We start from the raw sequence: 16,984 nt of genomic DNA on the forward strand, positions 1-16,984 counted from the left end.
GAGAGAGAGAGAGAGAGAGAGAGAGAGAGAGAGAAGGGAAGAAGATGGAGACTGTTGTGGTAGTGTCTGAAGCTCCCTCTTGTCTTCTCCTCCTCCTCTTCTTCCTCCTCTTCCTCTTGTTCTTGTTCTTCCTTTTTCCTCTTTCTTTTCTTCTTTTGTTCCTCCTTGTTTCTTCTTCATCTTTCTCCTGCTGCTTTTCTTTTCTTTTTTCATTTTTTTTTCTTATTTTTCTTCCTCATCTGTTTCTTTTTCCTTCTCTTTCTTTTCCTCTTTTTCTGTTTTCCTTCTTTTCCCTCTGCATCTTATTTTTCTTCTTTTCTTTTTCCTCTTCTTCTTTAACATCATTTTTGTCGTACTTAAAATCCATCATCACCAGCTATTTTTTTCCCCTCAGTCTTCCCTTCCTCCTCCTCCTCCTCCTCCTCCTAGGTCTATCCTCTTCAACACCTTAATTTCGGTCTCTGTTCCACCAAGGTCATTGCTATTGTAACCAACGACTCAGTGTTACCTAAAAATAGAGTATGATGAGGATTAGGGAGTGGAGGAGGAGGAGGAGGAGGTGGAGGAGAAGGATGACATGGTGTTGTGTGGCATGAGGTGGAATGCTGTGGAGTGACTGTGTGGGTGGTGGTGATGCTCGTATGTATGTATGTATGTTTGTATGGGATAGTAGGGGTAGTCTGGCTTTTATGTGGAGTGATGAAAAGATTGTGGTATGATGTGGAAATATGGTGTGGAGTGACCTTATATATATAGTAGTGGTATTGTAGTGGAGCTGGAATGCATGTAGGAGTGATGAAGTGGAGTTTATTTTGGTATGAGTGAGGGAAGATGAAGTGGAGTTAGATGTGGAATGACTGTGTATAGTGGAATGTTCGTAGTTGATGTGGAATTGTGTAAGAAGATAAGATGGAATGAAATGTGGAGTGTGTATAGTGGAATGATGTGGAGTGTTCGTAGTTGATGTGGAATTGTGTAAGAAGATAAGATGGAATGAAATGTGGAGTGTCTGTATTGTGGAATGATGTGGAGTGTTCGTAGTTGATGTGGAATTGTGTAAGAAGATCAGATGGAATGAAATGTGGAGTGTCTGTATAGTGGAATGCTTGTATTAGTAATGGAGTGTACATATATGGTGGTGGTGGTTGTGTGGATGTGTCGTATGGAGTAAGGAGGAGAGTTATGTATGAAATGAAGTGGAGAAATATGGTAGTGGAGTATAGTGGAGTGAAAGAACTTGAGTGTGGAAGCATTTAACATTAACTAAAGCAAATGTGTGGAGGTTTATATAGTGGATGGGATGTGGAGTTAGTTGTCAGGTGTATATGTGGAACTACAGTACAAGGATGTGGAGTGAGGTGAGGAAGTGGAAGAGGAAGTGGTAATGGACTGTGGAAGGAGTGGATACAATAGAGGTAGTGGAGTGTAGAGGATGGAGGAGGAGGAAGGGAGGTAAACTGCGTGGTGGAACGATGTGGAAGAGGAGAGAAAATGGTAATGATGGAGAGAGAGAGAGAGAGAGAGAGAGAGAGAGAGAGAGAGAGAGAGACACGTTAACAGGAGGCCCTTTAGGGAGAGAGGTAGATCCTGTGTGTGTGTGTGTGTGTGTGTGTGTGTGTGTGTGTTGCTTGAGGGTGAGGATGTACGTTTATTTGAGCGAGGGAGGGGAGGAGTGGAAGAGGAGGAGGAGGAAGATGGAAGAGGTATTGGAAGAAAGAAGAGGAGAGAAGAAGGGAGGAAGAGAGAATGACAACTGGTGGAGTGTACGGAAAAAGGGAGGAAGGGAGGGAGGGAGAGAGGGAGGGAGAGAGAGGAGGGTGTTGGGAAGGAAAAAAAAAGAGGGAATGGTAAGGAGGAGGAGGAGGAGGAGGAGGAGGAGGGGCCACTTCCGGACTGGTGAACGCCTGCCAGCTGGCGTCTTCCCGTGGGTTCTCATGCAGTAGTCTCCTCCTCCTCCTCCTCCTCCTCCTCCTCCTCCTCCTCCTCTTCCCTCGTCATTCTCTTCAGTTTACCGCCGCCTTCCCTCCTTGCTGGAACTCTTCTCTCCCATCTCTCCATCTGGACTACCATAACCTCCTCCTCCTCCTCCTCCTTGTCATTCCTCCCTTCACCACAAACTCCTCCTCTCCTCTCTCATCTCCATATGGCTCCATCTTCCCTCTTCTCTATCTTCTCCTCCTCCTCCTCCTTCACTCTCTTCCTCCACCTTTCATTCCCTTCTCCACCGTTCACCTTCCTTCCCTTCCCTTCCCTTCCCTTTCCTTCTCCCTTCCCTTCCTGTATAACTCCTTCCCTTCCCTTCCCTTCCCTTCCCTTCCTGTATAACTTCTTCCCTTCCCTTCCTGTATAACTCCTTCCCTTCCCTTCCCTTCACCGTCCATCCTTCCCTTTCCCACCATTTCCACTTAACTCTCCTCCCTCCACCGTGAAAGGAAAACTCGCTCCCTCTCTCCCTCCCTCCTTTCTTCCATCCACCTGTTTCCTCCACTGCCCAGGTATGCACACACACACACACACACACACACACACACACACACACACACACACACACACACACACACACACACATTCACCTGTTCTTTGTATTTTCCTCTTTCACTCATACCTGTAATTTTGAGCACCTCTTCCACCTCCACCTCCCCTTCCACCTCTTCTTAGCTCACTCACTCATCTCCACTCCACTCCTCCTCCTCCACCTCCACCTCCTCCCCCCTCATCCACTAAAAATACATGCCACATCATCACTTAACACTGGAACAACTCTACCTCACCTCCTCCTCCTCTTCTTCCTCCTCCTCCTCTTCTTCCTCCTCCTCTTCCTCCTCCTCCTCCTCCTCCTCTTCCTCCTCCTCTCTCTCCCCCATTCCTGGAAGCACTTTTGCCTTTCACCTTGCTTGGAAATTCCCTCCCCCCCTTCCTCTTCCTCCTCCTCCTCCTCCTCCTCCTCCTCTTATTAGTTGTCGTCATCTTCGTTGTTGTCTTTCATCATCATCATATTTTTCAGGCTTTCTTTTTTTCTTCTTCTTCTTCTTCGTCTTCATCTTAATCTTCGTTTTTTTTTATGACTTTTTAACTTCCCTATTTACCTGTCGGAAGGAATTACACACACACACACACACACACACACACACACACACACACACACACTGGAAGTCACGTAGAAGTTGGAGTAATAACTTGCGGTGTTTTTTTTTCCGTTTTTTTTTTTACCTTTATTTTTAGTTCGTGATAATAGGTTTGTCACGTACGAAGGGAGGAAAGGGAAGTCGAAGGAATAGCAAGAAAGGAGGAAGGAAGGAGACAGAAGAAGGGGAAGATAAAGGGTTGAAGATGGATAGGAAGAGAGGAGATAAGAGAATATGAAGAAAAGAGGAAGAAGACAAGGAGGGGAAGATAAAAGGTAGATGAATAGGAAGTGACGAAGAAGGTAAGGGAAAGGGGAAGGAATAAAGAGGGTAGAAGATGGATAGGAGGAGAGAAGGGAAAAGGTGAAGAGGAAGAAAATAAGAAACAACGAAGGAGGGAATAGAGGAAGAGAAGAAGGAAGTTACTGAGGAAGGTAGAAAAGGAAATTGTATATGAAGGAAGGAGGAGAGGAAGGGAAGAGAAGAAAGATGGGGGGAAGGAGTAGGAGGAGGAGGAGAATAGAGGGAAAGAGAAAATGAAGAGAGGGAAGGAGGAACGGTAGGAAAGAAGATAAAAATGTGATCGCTAAGTAAGATGGAAGAAGAGGAGGAAACGAGTGAAGAAAGGGAAAAAAAAATAAAGAGAAAAAAAAGATGAGGTGGAAGGTAGGAAAGAACAGGAACGTGACAGTGAAGAACGGAGGAGGAGGAAGGAAGTAAGCAAGGAAAAAGAGAGAAAAGAAGAAGGAAGAGGAGGGAAAAAGAGGGCAAAGAGGGGGGACTTAACGGAACTGATAATATAGGAGTAAGTAGTCACGTCTTTCTTCCTGCTCAAAATCACCTCATCACCACCACCACCACCACTACACCTCCACTCACCACTACACCCATTCCCTCCCCACGCTTCTTCACTCCTAACATCACACTTTCCCTAACATCACCGCCACACCCATTCTCTCCCTCACCTCACACCCTTCCTCCTCACGCTTCTTCACTCCTAACATCACACTTTCCCTAACATCACTACCATCACCGCCACACTCATTCCCTATCTTCTTTCACCTCCCCTCTCCATACCTCCCATCGCATCTTTCCTTCTTTATCTACCTCTCCCTCCTTATCAGGCACAGAGGAGAGGGAGAAGACGGAGGGAAAGTGCAATGAAGGAAGGAATAGGAAGAGTCGGGAGTAATGAAGGAATGTAGAGAAAGAAATCGTACACGAGAGAATGGGAGGAAAGGATAAATGATGACGAAGGAGAGAAATACAGTAAAGGAAGGAATAGGAGGAATAGAATGAAGATACGGAGATAGATAGATAAGGAAATTGTATAGGAGTTCAAAAATAAGAATGAAGGAAGAAAGATGCAGTGGAGGAAGGAATAGGAGTAGAAGGAAGTTAGGAAGGTAGAAAATGAAATTGTTTACGAGAATGGCTTCCCACACCAACCAACCTCACTCCACCTACTCCCCCACCTCGCAACACGTAAAAAAAAAAAATAAATAAATAAATAAATAAATAAATAAAATAAAACTTTCCAAACCATTCAAAGCTTACACACACTTCCACATTTGATCAGACGTTCGTAGAGGATGTGTTAGTGTGTCCATGGGTCATAAAAAAAAAAACTATTCCCAAACCATGCAAGGCTTACATACATCCACATCCACATTTGATCAGGCTTTCGTAGAGGATGTGTTAAGTGTGTCCATGGGTAGTTGTATGAGCCTAGTGGTATATTGACAAGGCTTCTCCACCGTGAACTTGAAAAACGCTCGTGAGAACCCAACTGATCTCCTTAGTGGACTTTTAAAATAGTTGTTAAAACCGAAAGAGTGATAATCCAGGTTTTATTAGTTGGTGTATGTCAGAGAAATGAACCACCACCAGTAACGATAACAACACATCACCTCCTCCTCTTCCTCTTCCTCCTCCTCCTCCTCCTCCTCTGTCAGGGAAGTGGAAACGGACTGCGAATTGAATTGTGGGAGAAATATTAGCGAGGATAGCGGTGCCGTGTAATACCTTCAGAGAGAGAAAGAGAGAGAGAGGGTTTAATGGAGGGAAGCGCTGATGATGATGAGGATGATAATTGCGGGAAATTCACAATGGGCAAAAATATTACTAACTACGAGGAGCTATTTTGGCAACACACACACACACACACACACACACACCTAAAATTTGTCGCTCATTGCCCCCGCTGAGAGAGAGAGAGAGAGAGAGAGAGAGAGGCCCTGTGTGTGTGTGTGTGTGTGTGTGTGTGTGTGTCCAAGGTGACCCTCCCTCTCACGTGACTCGTTGGTAACTGTACCGCCCTCGTGTTTACTCCTCCTCCTCCTCCTCCTCCTAATGTCACTTGATACTAATGAGAAGGAAAGGAATCAAACCCTCTATCATATGGTGTTCTGTCGCTTGAATCGGTTCGTCTTACTCATGACTCTCTCTCTCTCTCTCTCTCTCTCTCTCTCTCTCTCTCTCTCTCTCTCTCTCTTATGTCCCTTTTTATTAAACGTTTTATCTTTTCCTTCTTTTTATCATGTCAGTTTCCTTTCCTTAATCTTAATTTTTCCGTTCATTTTTCCCGGTTTTCTTTTATTGTGTAAGTGTTTTTTGTTTTTTATTCCTACTGTGTTTATCCTCGTCTTTTCTATCTCGATTTCCTGTTGTTGTTTTTCTCTCCGTCTCCTCATATATCATTACTCAACATTTCTCATTTTTTCTCCTCAGCATTTATTATTTCCTTTCAGCACCTCTTTTTTTTTCCTCTTTTCTCAGCATATATTCTTTCATTTCTCAGCATCTCCTTTTTCCTCTCCTCAGCATCTTTCCCTTTCCTTTCATCATCTACTTTCCTTTTTTCAGCAACTCCTTTCCTCTCCCCTTCTCTTCTCAGCATCTCCCTTTTTCTCTCCTCAGCATCTGTCCCTCTCAGCATCTCTCCTTTCAGCATCTATACTTTCCTCTTTCAGCAACTCCCTCCCTCTCCCATTCTCTTCTCAGCATCTTTCCTCTCCTCTTCTTCCATCCTATCTTTTCAACATCTGTCCTTTCCTAACCTTCCATTCCCAGCATCTTTCCTCTCCTCTCCTTCCATCCTATCTTTTCAACATCTGTCCTTTCCTAACCTATTCCCAGCATCTTTTCTCTCCTTCCATTTTGTCTTCTCAGCATTCTTTCCTCCTTCCATTCTCTCCTCTCACACATTTATCCTTTCCTCTACTTCCCTCCTCTCATTTATCACTTGTCTGCTACCTCGCCCTTTCTTCCCTTTCCCCTTTCTCTGTTCCCTCTCTAATCTCGCGGCTCCTCCCTTCCCTTTCTCTTCGCATGACTGACAGACACCCTCCTCGTGTTCCTCTGGACTACTACTACTACTACTACTACTACTATGGCCTATTTACTTTATTTCCTAGTCTTCAGTAACGTCCTCATAATATTATAATTACGTTATTAGAAAAGTCTTGAGATAGTGTAAGTCCCGGTGTCTGGAAATTCATTTACTATAGAGCATAACATTATTTTTCCCTTTTTCTAATGCGCCAAGGCGAAATTGAACTCATTAGTATTACTATGATAACGATGCGCGTGGCCACAGTGCTCATCTTCGTTGCATTGAGCCTTGTAGAGTCTGCTTTGAAGTTGTAATAATATCTGAACAGCTTATACGTACTGTGCATCCTGTTTACCTCTCTTACTGTGCTAGAGAGAGAGAGAGAGAGAGAGAGAGAGAGAGAGAGAGAGAGAGTGTGTGTGTGTGTGTGTGTGCGCGGCCACCGATCTCCCTTTGTTTCGCCCTAACCCCGTCCACGCCAACAAGAACTGTTCATATACGCCGCTGTCACACGCTAGATTATTATGGCGCCGTAAATATATATAGCTGGCAACGGGTCCCCTATCTCTCCCTCCCTCTCTACATTTCCCTTCCTATCTCTCCCTCTCCCTCTCTCGTATTTGTAACTTTTTAGTATGTGTGTTTGAGAGAAAGAGAGAGAGACTGATGGAGTTAGTTATGATGTTTGGTGTGGTCTGAGGCGGAGGAGAAGAAGAGGAGAAGAGGAGGAGGAGAAGAAGAAGAAGAAGAGGAGGAGGAGGAGGGTTCGTTTTATGGTACTCATGAGATGGCAACACTACATCCGTCTTCCCGCCAAACCGTAGCGTCTCCCTCCCTCCTCCCTTCTCTCCCTCCCTCCCTCTCTCTCCCTTTCTCTCCCTCCCACCTCGTTTCTGAAGCCTGCCTGCCTGCCGTTTTATTTATGTTCTAACAGCACACACACACACACACACACACACACACACACACACACACATTTCCTCTCTCTCTCTCTCTCTCTCTCTCTCTCTCTCTCTCTCTCTCTCTGGGGGTGTGTGTGTGTGTGTGAGAGAGAGAGAGAGAGAGAGAGAGAGAGAGAGAGAGAGAGAGAGAGAGAGGGTTGCCTAATGGTGGTAGTGACCTCGAGTATAAAAAAAAGGAAGAAAAAATAAGTCCCCAATACAATAGATAGATTACAAATGATCCATATCAAAACGCCTAATCATCATCATCCTTGTTCTTTATTTTTCTTCCTATTGTTATTCTTATTCTCGTCCAGTTCATCCTTCGACACCTTATGAGAGAGAGAGAGAGAGAGAGAGGACCTTTCACCACCCTACTCCATTTCCTCTTTCCCTTCCCTCCCCCTTCAACCCTTCCCTCCCCCTTCAACCCCTTCACCTAATTCTTTTCTTAAACCTGTTCCTCTCTATCCCATTTTTTTCTTGTGGCTGTTCTCCCTTCTCACACTTCCTTATTTAACCTGTAACTCATCTTTTTTAGTACTTTTCATGCCCATCTCCCCTTCCAATCCCTTCCATTCTCCTTCTATTTCCTTCCCTCCACTTCCTTTTCCTTCCCTTCCCTTCCCCTCCGTTCCCTTCATTCTCCCTCTTCCTTTCCATTCCCTTCCTTTCTCTTCCATTCCCCTTTTCCTGTTACCATTCCCTGTCCATTTTCTTCCATTTCTTTATTCCCTTCCATCCCTTTCCCTTCTCTTCCCTTCTTTTCCCTTTCCTTCCCTTCTTTTCCCTTCCCTTCCCATCCCTTCCTTCCCCTTCTGTCTCCTATTCTTTCCCTTCCTTCCCCTTCCCTTTCCTTCCCCTTCTATCTCCTATTCTTTCCCTTCCATGCCCTTCCCTCCTTCCTTTCCCTTCCATTCCCTTTTCCTCGTAACCAGTCAGTCAGCCAACCAGTCAGTCTTAAGCCTTTCTCTCGCTGACCTCATAACTTAGGCTTGTGGAATAGACACTTGATAATGGCTTTCTTCATTTATTAAGCCTCAAGGCCTCCTCACCTAGATTATGAAACGCTTATCTGCTATCACGTGTGTGTGTGTGTGTGTGTGTGTGTGTGTGTGTGTGTGTGTGTGTGTGTGTGTGTGTGTGTGTTATGAGAATTCTGCCGTAAACTATTGAGGAAGATGAATAAGTTGTATATTTAATTTTTTACCTTGTTTTTTGTTTCTTTATAGTGTTGAATATTTGCGTTTAGGTCTTGTAGCCTAATAATTGGTAAACTTGTCTTAAATTCCTTTCCCTTCACTAAGTTATACCACTTAACCAAGATTGCTTCATTATTTTTGTGTTTTAAACGGTAAAATATCCTCACTTCAGTTTTTCTATTTTTTTTAAGGCGAAACAAATGAAAAACTTGGCTGTGAATCTTATAAAACTACATACATTTCTCTAACTCCCTGTATTCTGTCAAAACTACACCCGATCAAATGTATTATAGCGAAGTCCCTTTAATAAAATCATTGCGCAACAGATTAACTTATTGTGAACTGTGCGTAGTACCAAATGACATACTTATAACGTCTCGCATTCGTTCTAAGAGTCTTATCAAATGATTTCACAACCTATTAACTTAAGGCGAAGTGTGTGTTAATATATGACATCCTTCTGACGTCCTCTATTCCCCCTAATTGTGTTTTCTGCTTGTCATTCCGTGCTACATTTTTTTCCTGCTCCTGTATGAGTCAACTTGATTTCACAACGTAATTATATGACACACTTTATCGCCATGTATGTAGTGTGTGTACCTTTCACTATCTCCATTTCCTCTTTCTTCTCTTTTCCTCTTCAATCCCTTCATCTAGTTCCTTCATTTAACTTCTTCCTCTATCTCTATTCCCATGGTCTATCCCTTCTTACACTCCTTTCTTCACCTCTAATTCCTCTTCCTCTCCAATCCCTTCAACCACTTCCTCCATTCAACTTCCTCTCCAATCCTTTCAACCACTTCCTCCATTCAACTTCCTCTCCAGTCCCTTCAATCACGTCCTCCATTTAACATGTTCCTCTATCCCTAATCCTATGGTCTATCCCTTCTCACTCTCTTTTCTATCTTACAAACTCTCCTTGCATCCTTGCTCTTATGGCTGTTCCCTCTAACACTCCTTTTTTTTCCTACCTTCTCACTCCTTTCTTCTATCTTACAACTCTAATTACGTTTACCGTTTACCGTTGATGAAGTTTCAGACCCTGCTCCACCCCTGTTGTTACGTTATGTTATGGCTGTTCCTTTTCACACACCTATTTTTCCTTCTTTCTCACTCCTTTCTTCTATCTTACAAACTCTCCTTGCATCCCTGTTCTTATGGCTGTCCCTTCTCACACTCCTTTCATTTTCCTTCACATCCAATTACGTGGCAGACCAAACGCATGGGCTGATTGTTAGGCGTCGGGCTGACCTTTATCTGTCGCTGTTTTATAAATGTCACGGGCTCAAGAGACAGGCAGGGGCGCGTAATGGACTTCGATCAGCCCCACTTTCTTGCGTGTTTACCATATTTTAGGCCGGATCGATCCACATGACTCTTCCTCTTCCCTTCCCTTCCCTTCCCTTCCCCGACCTCTCCCTCTGCCTTGCCTGTGATGATGTTTGCCTCAACTGAACTCTTCCCTGCCGCCTCCATGAAAGTTTTGGGTTGTTGGGAATGTTGGAATGGTTGACTGGCTGTTTGGCTGGCTGACTGATTGATTGTGACTGGCTGACTGACTTACTGAAAGACTGTCTGGTTGTGGCTGACTGACTTACTGAGAGACTGTCTGGTTGTGGCTGACTGACTGACTGAAAGACTGTGTGGTTGTGGCTGACTGACTTACTGAAAGACTGTCTGGTTGTGGCTGACTGACTGACTGAAAGACTGTCTGGTTGTGGCTGACTGACTTACTGAAAGACTGTGTGGTTGTGGCTGACTGACTGACTGAAAGACTGTGTGGTTGTGGCTGACTGACTGACTGAAAGACTGTGTGGTTGTGGCTGACTGATATAGACTGGCTGATTCGGTGACTGACTGACTGAAAGACTGTCTGGTTGTGGCTGACTGACTGATTGACATTGGTTTGCTTGTTGGCAGACTGACTTGACTGGTTGACTGATTGAAAGATTGTCTGGTTGGCTGACTCACTGATTGGCTAGCTGGAAAGAACTTGAGTTATGAATCTATAACTTTAAATTACCTAGATTTTGTTGTATTATGTTTTATTTTGAGTGTGTGAAATGAGTAACTCTGAGCTTCACCTCGTGGAATTTGATATTTTTACAAGGTGTATATGCAATTATCTTTTTTTATATTGATTGAGTCCATATTTTATTAACTGAGATAGTCACATTCACCCAACAGGTTTCAAATGCCACTAGGTGTCTTGCCCCTGTTATATTGGGTCCTACATAACATTTTCCTTGGTATGCAGTAATTGTGTGGCCAAGCAGTGTACTGGGTGTGAAATGAAATCATTGGGACAAAGTTTTTCATTTCATACACCAGACATTGTTGCCAAAATATGCACACTAGTTGCACGCTTATCAGAGGTTTGCATCCATTGTACATGTGACTGAGTGTTGTGTTGTAGTACTAAGCCATGCACACCTTTCCCCCTGAAGCTAATGGCTGTTTCCTCTTTCTGCAGGTTGGCTGAGGAGCACAGTGGGTATGAGCGTTCTAGTCACTTTTACGAAGGCAGGAGGGACGAGGGCCTTGGGTACAATGGCCCAGGAGTCGGCCCCCCTGTGATGCGCCGCACGTACCCCAACGACAGGGACCAAGACTTCCCTACGAGGGGGCGGTTGCGGGCCTACAGCCGGGGGCCCTATGGAGGAGGGAGGCCAGACCAGGGGGACTACCAGTGGGGGAACAGCCAGTACCGCTACCTTCATCAGGACCCTTATGTTGAGGAGAAGGTGGTGGTACGCAGAGGGACCGTCCCCCCAACATCGGCCTCCCCGCCGCCCCTCCCCCGGCCCTCTGCGCCCCGGCCCTCCAGGATCCACACGGGAAGCAGCAGCATGAGCAAGAGGCGGCCGGCGAGCAGGTCTGGCTCAGAGTCGCGGTCAACCAGCAGAAGCAGCAGCAGTAGCAGCAGCAGCAGCAGCAGTAGTAGATCCACCTCCAGCAGTTCAAGGTCTCCATCCCCAAGAAGGATCAGCATCTCTGGGCTGCCCGGCGGAGGACTCATCAACTCCGGGGGCGTTGGTCTCAGCTCACCACAGGACGAGAAGAGACCCCTGGCCATCTGTGTGAGGAACCTTCCACCCTGGTCCACAGGTGAGACACTATGGCTAGGAGGGATCTAGAGCAGCTGGTTCAGCACCCTGCACATATCCCTGGCTGATTTGAAAACCTGCCAAATGCTAGACCTTTTAAATCCTTCATTTTATGTTTTAATTAATACTCCGTTGGGCTCCTCCAATCACAATCCTATTTCTTTAGTCTGTCCTAGTACTCCTGTGCAACCTCAGACCCACTGATGATGCAGTGCATCTGGTATTATGTTTCACTTTGGGTGGGATGACCTGAGTATGTACTTTTCTGATTTCTGGTGGAATCATTGCTGCCTCCAGGTCAGAGACCCCTCTGTGTGTGCCCAGTGCATCACTGAGGTGATTGTCTCTGGGATGGAAGCACACATTCCTCGTACTTTCTTTACTTCTCTTGTTAAAAAGCCTTGAATGAATCGCTTCTTATGCTGTAAGTAAGCTAATATCAGGTACAGGATAAATTCTTTTCATTATTTTTTCCAAGACCAGCAAAACTGAGGTGATACAAGTATTCATGTTACTATTTTTTCCTTTCAGAAACATCTTTGCGAGAAGGACTGTTCCATGACTACAAGAAGCATGGGAAGGTAATGGCTGTGCGTTTGCTGGGTTCTGGCAATGACCGCTTTGCTGTTGTCTGCTTTAAGAAGCCAGAAGATGCAGAGAAAGCTCTTGATGCCTCACGAGAGAAGCTTTTTTTTGGTGTCAAGATCCAGGTGAGTGCTACAGCATTTTCTTCCCCTCCCTGGACAACCACCTGGCATTGTGTGTGGCCGTCACCTCCTCCAAGACACCAACGGGACGGCCTTGAGCTCCCTTGGCCTTGAAAGTCTTGATTCATTAATTGACTGAAGCACACAAGGATTGGCTTCATGAACGTTGCTCTTCACACCATGCTAGCTGGGCCTCTGGGATGAGTGAGGATTCTGTGGCATACATCATACAAAGCCATCATCACCACCATCACCATCATCATCATCACCACTCATTGCCACCATCATCGCTGTCACTTATCATCATCACCAGTTCTCGTGCCCTCCTCCGGTAGTGGTTGCAGAAATATGGTGGTTTTATTACTTGGTTGTCAATAGTTTATGTTATTTATTTATACTTAGCTCTAATTTTGGGGGGTTGGATTAGATAGATTATGAGATGTTGCTTCACTCATGAGTATAAACTTCCCCTCAAAGGTATAGAGTTTCCTGTTATTTATATTATATTATTTTTTATTGTCTTTTAGTGATGCATTCTGTACGATATTTGTCCATCACTGTACCATTTATTCTTCTTGGTACATGTTGTGGACGTAGTACTGTCTGGAGAAGGTGCATAGAAATTCTTAACCCGGTAGCAGCGGGGATCATGTTTCTTAATGGTCCCTCTAAGAGAAAAAATCATCACTCACACAAACCATTTCATAATATATATCAAAGGATTTGTGATCAGTTTATGCATCATCTGTTTTGGGGGGTTTATATCATGGCACAAATTTGGCCCGTCGCTGCTACACGGTTAACTATCTTCTGTTGTATTTGTTGTGACACACAACACTAACAAGGAAAGAAGGACAAAATTCATCTACTTATATCCGGGATGCCAACCAAGGCCAAAATGCAAATGTTAATCATTGTTAATGATGTTTTTACATTTGCATTCTAATGTTCTTAAACAGTAAACAAAAGAATGAATGCGTAAGTTGTGGTAAATCCCGCCTGAGTCTCCCACCACAGAATGCATCATTATAATCTTACGCTAGGATCATGTGAGTGGCTTTCATCAGCCTTGAGGCCTTGAGGGGTAAAGATGGGTGTGGACGGTAGCAGCCAGTGACAGACCTGATGCCCCCGTCACTGTAGTCGGTTCCACGTGAGCTGGCGAGCCAAATCCTTCAGGGGTGGACTCACGTACTTGGCATCATTGCTTGGGTGACAGTTTCTGCATCATTCATTGGGTGTTGTTTACTAAATCTAACCTGCCGTGACATAGCCTACTGTCTCTTGCTCTCTTCTACCTCTTTGAATCAGTACCGTCACCCAAGCAATGATACCAAGTCCGCGAGTCTACCCCTCCACTCCACCACCACTCCAGCTCTCGTGGAACTGACTTTAGTTACTCCATAATTTACGTATCATCTCCATTTTCCAGCTTCAGTGATTTCCTCAGCCCCTCCACAAGTTGTAGGTGCTTATGGCTTACTCACCTCTCTGTGTGTTGCATTTGTTTGGACTGTGAATTTTACCAATGTTTTGTGCATGAGGATACCATTTTTATTTTCATTAGAGACAAAGCTTCTTCTCTCAATGATTTAAGTGCCAGTATGATTACGCAGCAGACACAGTCCCTACTTTCACCAAGTCTAAGTATGTATCATTGATTATATAAATTATCTTTTGTTAAGCTTACACGTGATTACAATTGGATATTCCGGCTTCTGTCATTTATGTGCTTCAGCAAGCTGTTGCCTCAGTGGCTAAGTCTTAGTGTGTGCACCTGACCAGGCTGGGTAACACACCATATATACTCAAGGCTATAAACCATTGTCTTGTGGTAGAGCCGTTATACACTGTCCTTGATTTTTATTCTCTTGATATAGTCGTCCCTCAAATAGTACGGTTTCCAAAAGTTCGGTTTTGGTTTTATGTGGATTTTCATAGACGATTTTTTTAGGATTTTTAACTTTTCCGACGAGCAGGAAATTTAAAAATCCTTAAAAGATCTTCTGTGACAATCCATATAAAACCGAACTATTGTAAACCGTACTATTTGAGGGACGGCTGTATTTTGTTTATGTACTTGAGGTGAATATTTAATAGGCAGACTGCACCTAACATTGTAATACTGTTTTATCATAGGCTGAATTATACATATTGTGGCCCATGTTAAAGTCACATAACATGGAGAAAGGAGAGAGAATTATGCACCTGACTTCCTGGTTAAAGTCAGGTAACATTGGTATTGAGATATAATATTCAGTATATGAGTGACATCTTGAGGGGTGGCAATCATTATGCTCAATACAGTGGCTGAGGTTTAGCTCTTTGTGTGGGAGCGTCGAGAGTTTAGCATGGAGTGAACTTCAGCACAAAGACGCCCACCAGTACCTCCAGAAAGGGAATTGAGTATGACTGTCTGAGCATTGGGCATCCATCCGAAATTGACCTCTCTTTTGAGGATTCTTTACTGTTATCTATTATGGGAACGGCGAGTTGCGGGCTTTTTTTTTTTTTTTCTCACTCATTTTGCTGCCCTTGAGCCGTCTCCTTTGTTGTTAAAAAAAAAAATAAATAAATAAATAAATAAAAAATAGTCCAGAAATCTTGCCTCGGACACTGTGCTTGAGTATATACGGTTACAGTGGAGTTCAATAACTTTATAGTCGGTACTCTGGTCGTGGAATTTGGGTGTTGACGGGGGATTTCTCTCTTCCCCAGGTTGCCCCACACGAAGGAGTGGAGTTAGATGAAAGTGAATGTCGAGCTTACGATGTTGAGGTGGACGAATACCATCCCAAGGCCACACGCACTCTCTTCATCGGCAACTTGGAGAAGGACGTCACAATAGAAGACCTCAAGAAGCATTTTGAGCAATTTGGGGAGATCATTGTGAGTCCTAACCTAACCATTGTAATCTTGCCTCATAACCAAACTCCTCCTCCTCTTCCTCTTCCTCCTCCTCTTCTTCCTTCTTCTTCCTCATTTCTTATTAATTTCCTCTAACCTAACTTAACCTAACCATAGTAATCTTCCCTCATAACCTAACTCCTCCTCCTCCTCCTCCTCTTCTTCCTCTTCCTCCTCCTCTTCTTCCTTCTTCTTCCTCATTTCTTATTAATTTCCTCTAACCTAACTTAACCTAACCTAACCTAACCTAACCATAGCAAGCTTCCCTCATACCCGAATCTCCTCCTCCTCCTCCTCCTCTCCTCCATTTCTTTTACATGGAATTAATAGTCATGGCTTGTCCTGTTAGAAGGTTAGATGAATGAGCTAATTCTTGTATTCTTCTGCCCTTTTTTGTCCATTTATTTGCTTTCTCATAATTGGGGTTTATAATGTATGACTGTTAGGTAGAAATAATGAATGTTCACACTCAAATATGGACCAGAGTCACGATGTTCATTCCTGTTTATTTGTCTCATCAGGAAATTGACATCAAGAAGCAGAGTGTATCAACGTTCGCCTTCTGCCAGTACTCCGACATCCGCTCGGTGGTGCGGGCCATGCGGCAGATGGATGGGGAGCATTTGGGGGCCAACCGGATCAAGCTGGGGTTTGGCAAGTCCATGCCGACCCGTTGTGTCTGGATCGATGGAGTACCTGAAAACTTTACCGAGAAGCAGCTGTACGACCAGTTCTCTCGGTTTGGGGTTGTTATCCATACCGTCATCGACAGGGAAAAAGGACATGCTCTCATCTTTTATGAAACTGTGAGTGTCAGCAACATTTATACAGGCTTGTACTTATGTTATCAAATTACATATCTTCTAATGATGTCATATCCTTCAATCAGTGTGTCATTACTCATTGTCAAAATAAAGACTAGCCTGCAAAGTATGATTTCATTTGTTAAGTAAATATGTTTTGAGTTACCAGTACGTATATACCTTTATCTCATGCATAATATTTCTTTTCAGGAAAAATATGCATCCAGTGCTGTCATGGAGATGCGAGGGAGAATGCTGAACGGAAGGAAGATCCAGATAGACTTTGCTTCCCGAGAATGCCAAGCTGCCTTTTCAGAACACCTCTCCAAACAAGGTCCCTCTGTCCCGGCTGACCGCCCGTGGGAGCGGCGTGAGATTGAGAAGTGAGTCGGGTTGTCCTGTAACAAATTCAACAGCCTCAACGCTACATTTACCTTAGTATGATACGGAGTTTGCAATATGACAGCATAGTCGTTTATTTGCTCCTTGTCTACAGAAGTCTTGCTTTACATCACATTGTTTGTATAGAAGATAAGATAGGAACAAACTGCATTAGCTTTCCCTGAGCGTGATCAGCACTGTTGTACTTGCCCTGCACAGGGAGCCTGGGAGGTACGAGGGCTCCACCACCAGGTACAGCAGGTACAGCGGCCGGAGGGACGGTGCTCCGTTTCCTGCCCGGCCTGCCGCCAACAACAGAACCTCTGCCTACAACTCCACCAACAGCCGGAACAGAGGGAGATACGAAAACTATGATGAGTTTCCCCCTGTGTGAGTACCAAAGTGGATTTACCAAGCTACTCAGCCATATATTTATTAATTTGGAGTTTTGCTGTTTTTGTATAGGCTACAGGCTGT

At 44.3% G+C, this 16,984-nt stretch overlaps 1 protein-coding gene across 9 annotated transcripts in view; it reads left to right on the top strand.

Annotated features, from left to right (window-relative positions):
- The window catches only part of LOC127003446 (msx2-interacting protein-like), a 153,486-nt gene that overhangs the window by 117,276 nt on the left and 19,226 nt on the right, over nucleotides 1-16,984 (top strand). For 8 of the 9 annotated variants that reach the window (XM_050870156.1, XM_050870148.1, XM_050870151.1 and 5 more), the window contains 6 exons: nucleotides 11,076-11,710; nucleotides 12,241-12,419; nucleotides 15,135-15,305; nucleotides 15,845-16,129; nucleotides 16,337-16,509; nucleotides 16,727-16,897. In XM_050870156.1, coding sequence (XP_050726113.1) covers nucleotides 11,076-11,710; nucleotides 12,241-12,419; nucleotides 15,135-15,305; nucleotides 15,845-16,129; nucleotides 16,337-16,509; nucleotides 16,727-16,897 — 1,614 coding nt within the window. The remainder of the gene's footprint in view (nucleotides 1-11,075; nucleotides 11,711-12,240; nucleotides 12,420-15,134; nucleotides 15,306-15,844; nucleotides 16,130-16,336; nucleotides 16,510-16,726; nucleotides 16,898-16,984) is intronic. The other variant, XM_050870153.1, reaches the window with a different exon arrangement.

The sequence above is a fragment of the Eriocheir sinensis genome, chromosome 25, assembly GCF_024679095.1.
Source record: "Eriocheir sinensis breed Jianghai 21 chromosome 25, ASM2467909v1, whole genome shotgun sequence".
Lineage (NCBI taxonomy): Eukaryota > Metazoa > Arthropoda > Malacostraca > Decapoda > Varunidae > Eriocheir > Eriocheir sinensis.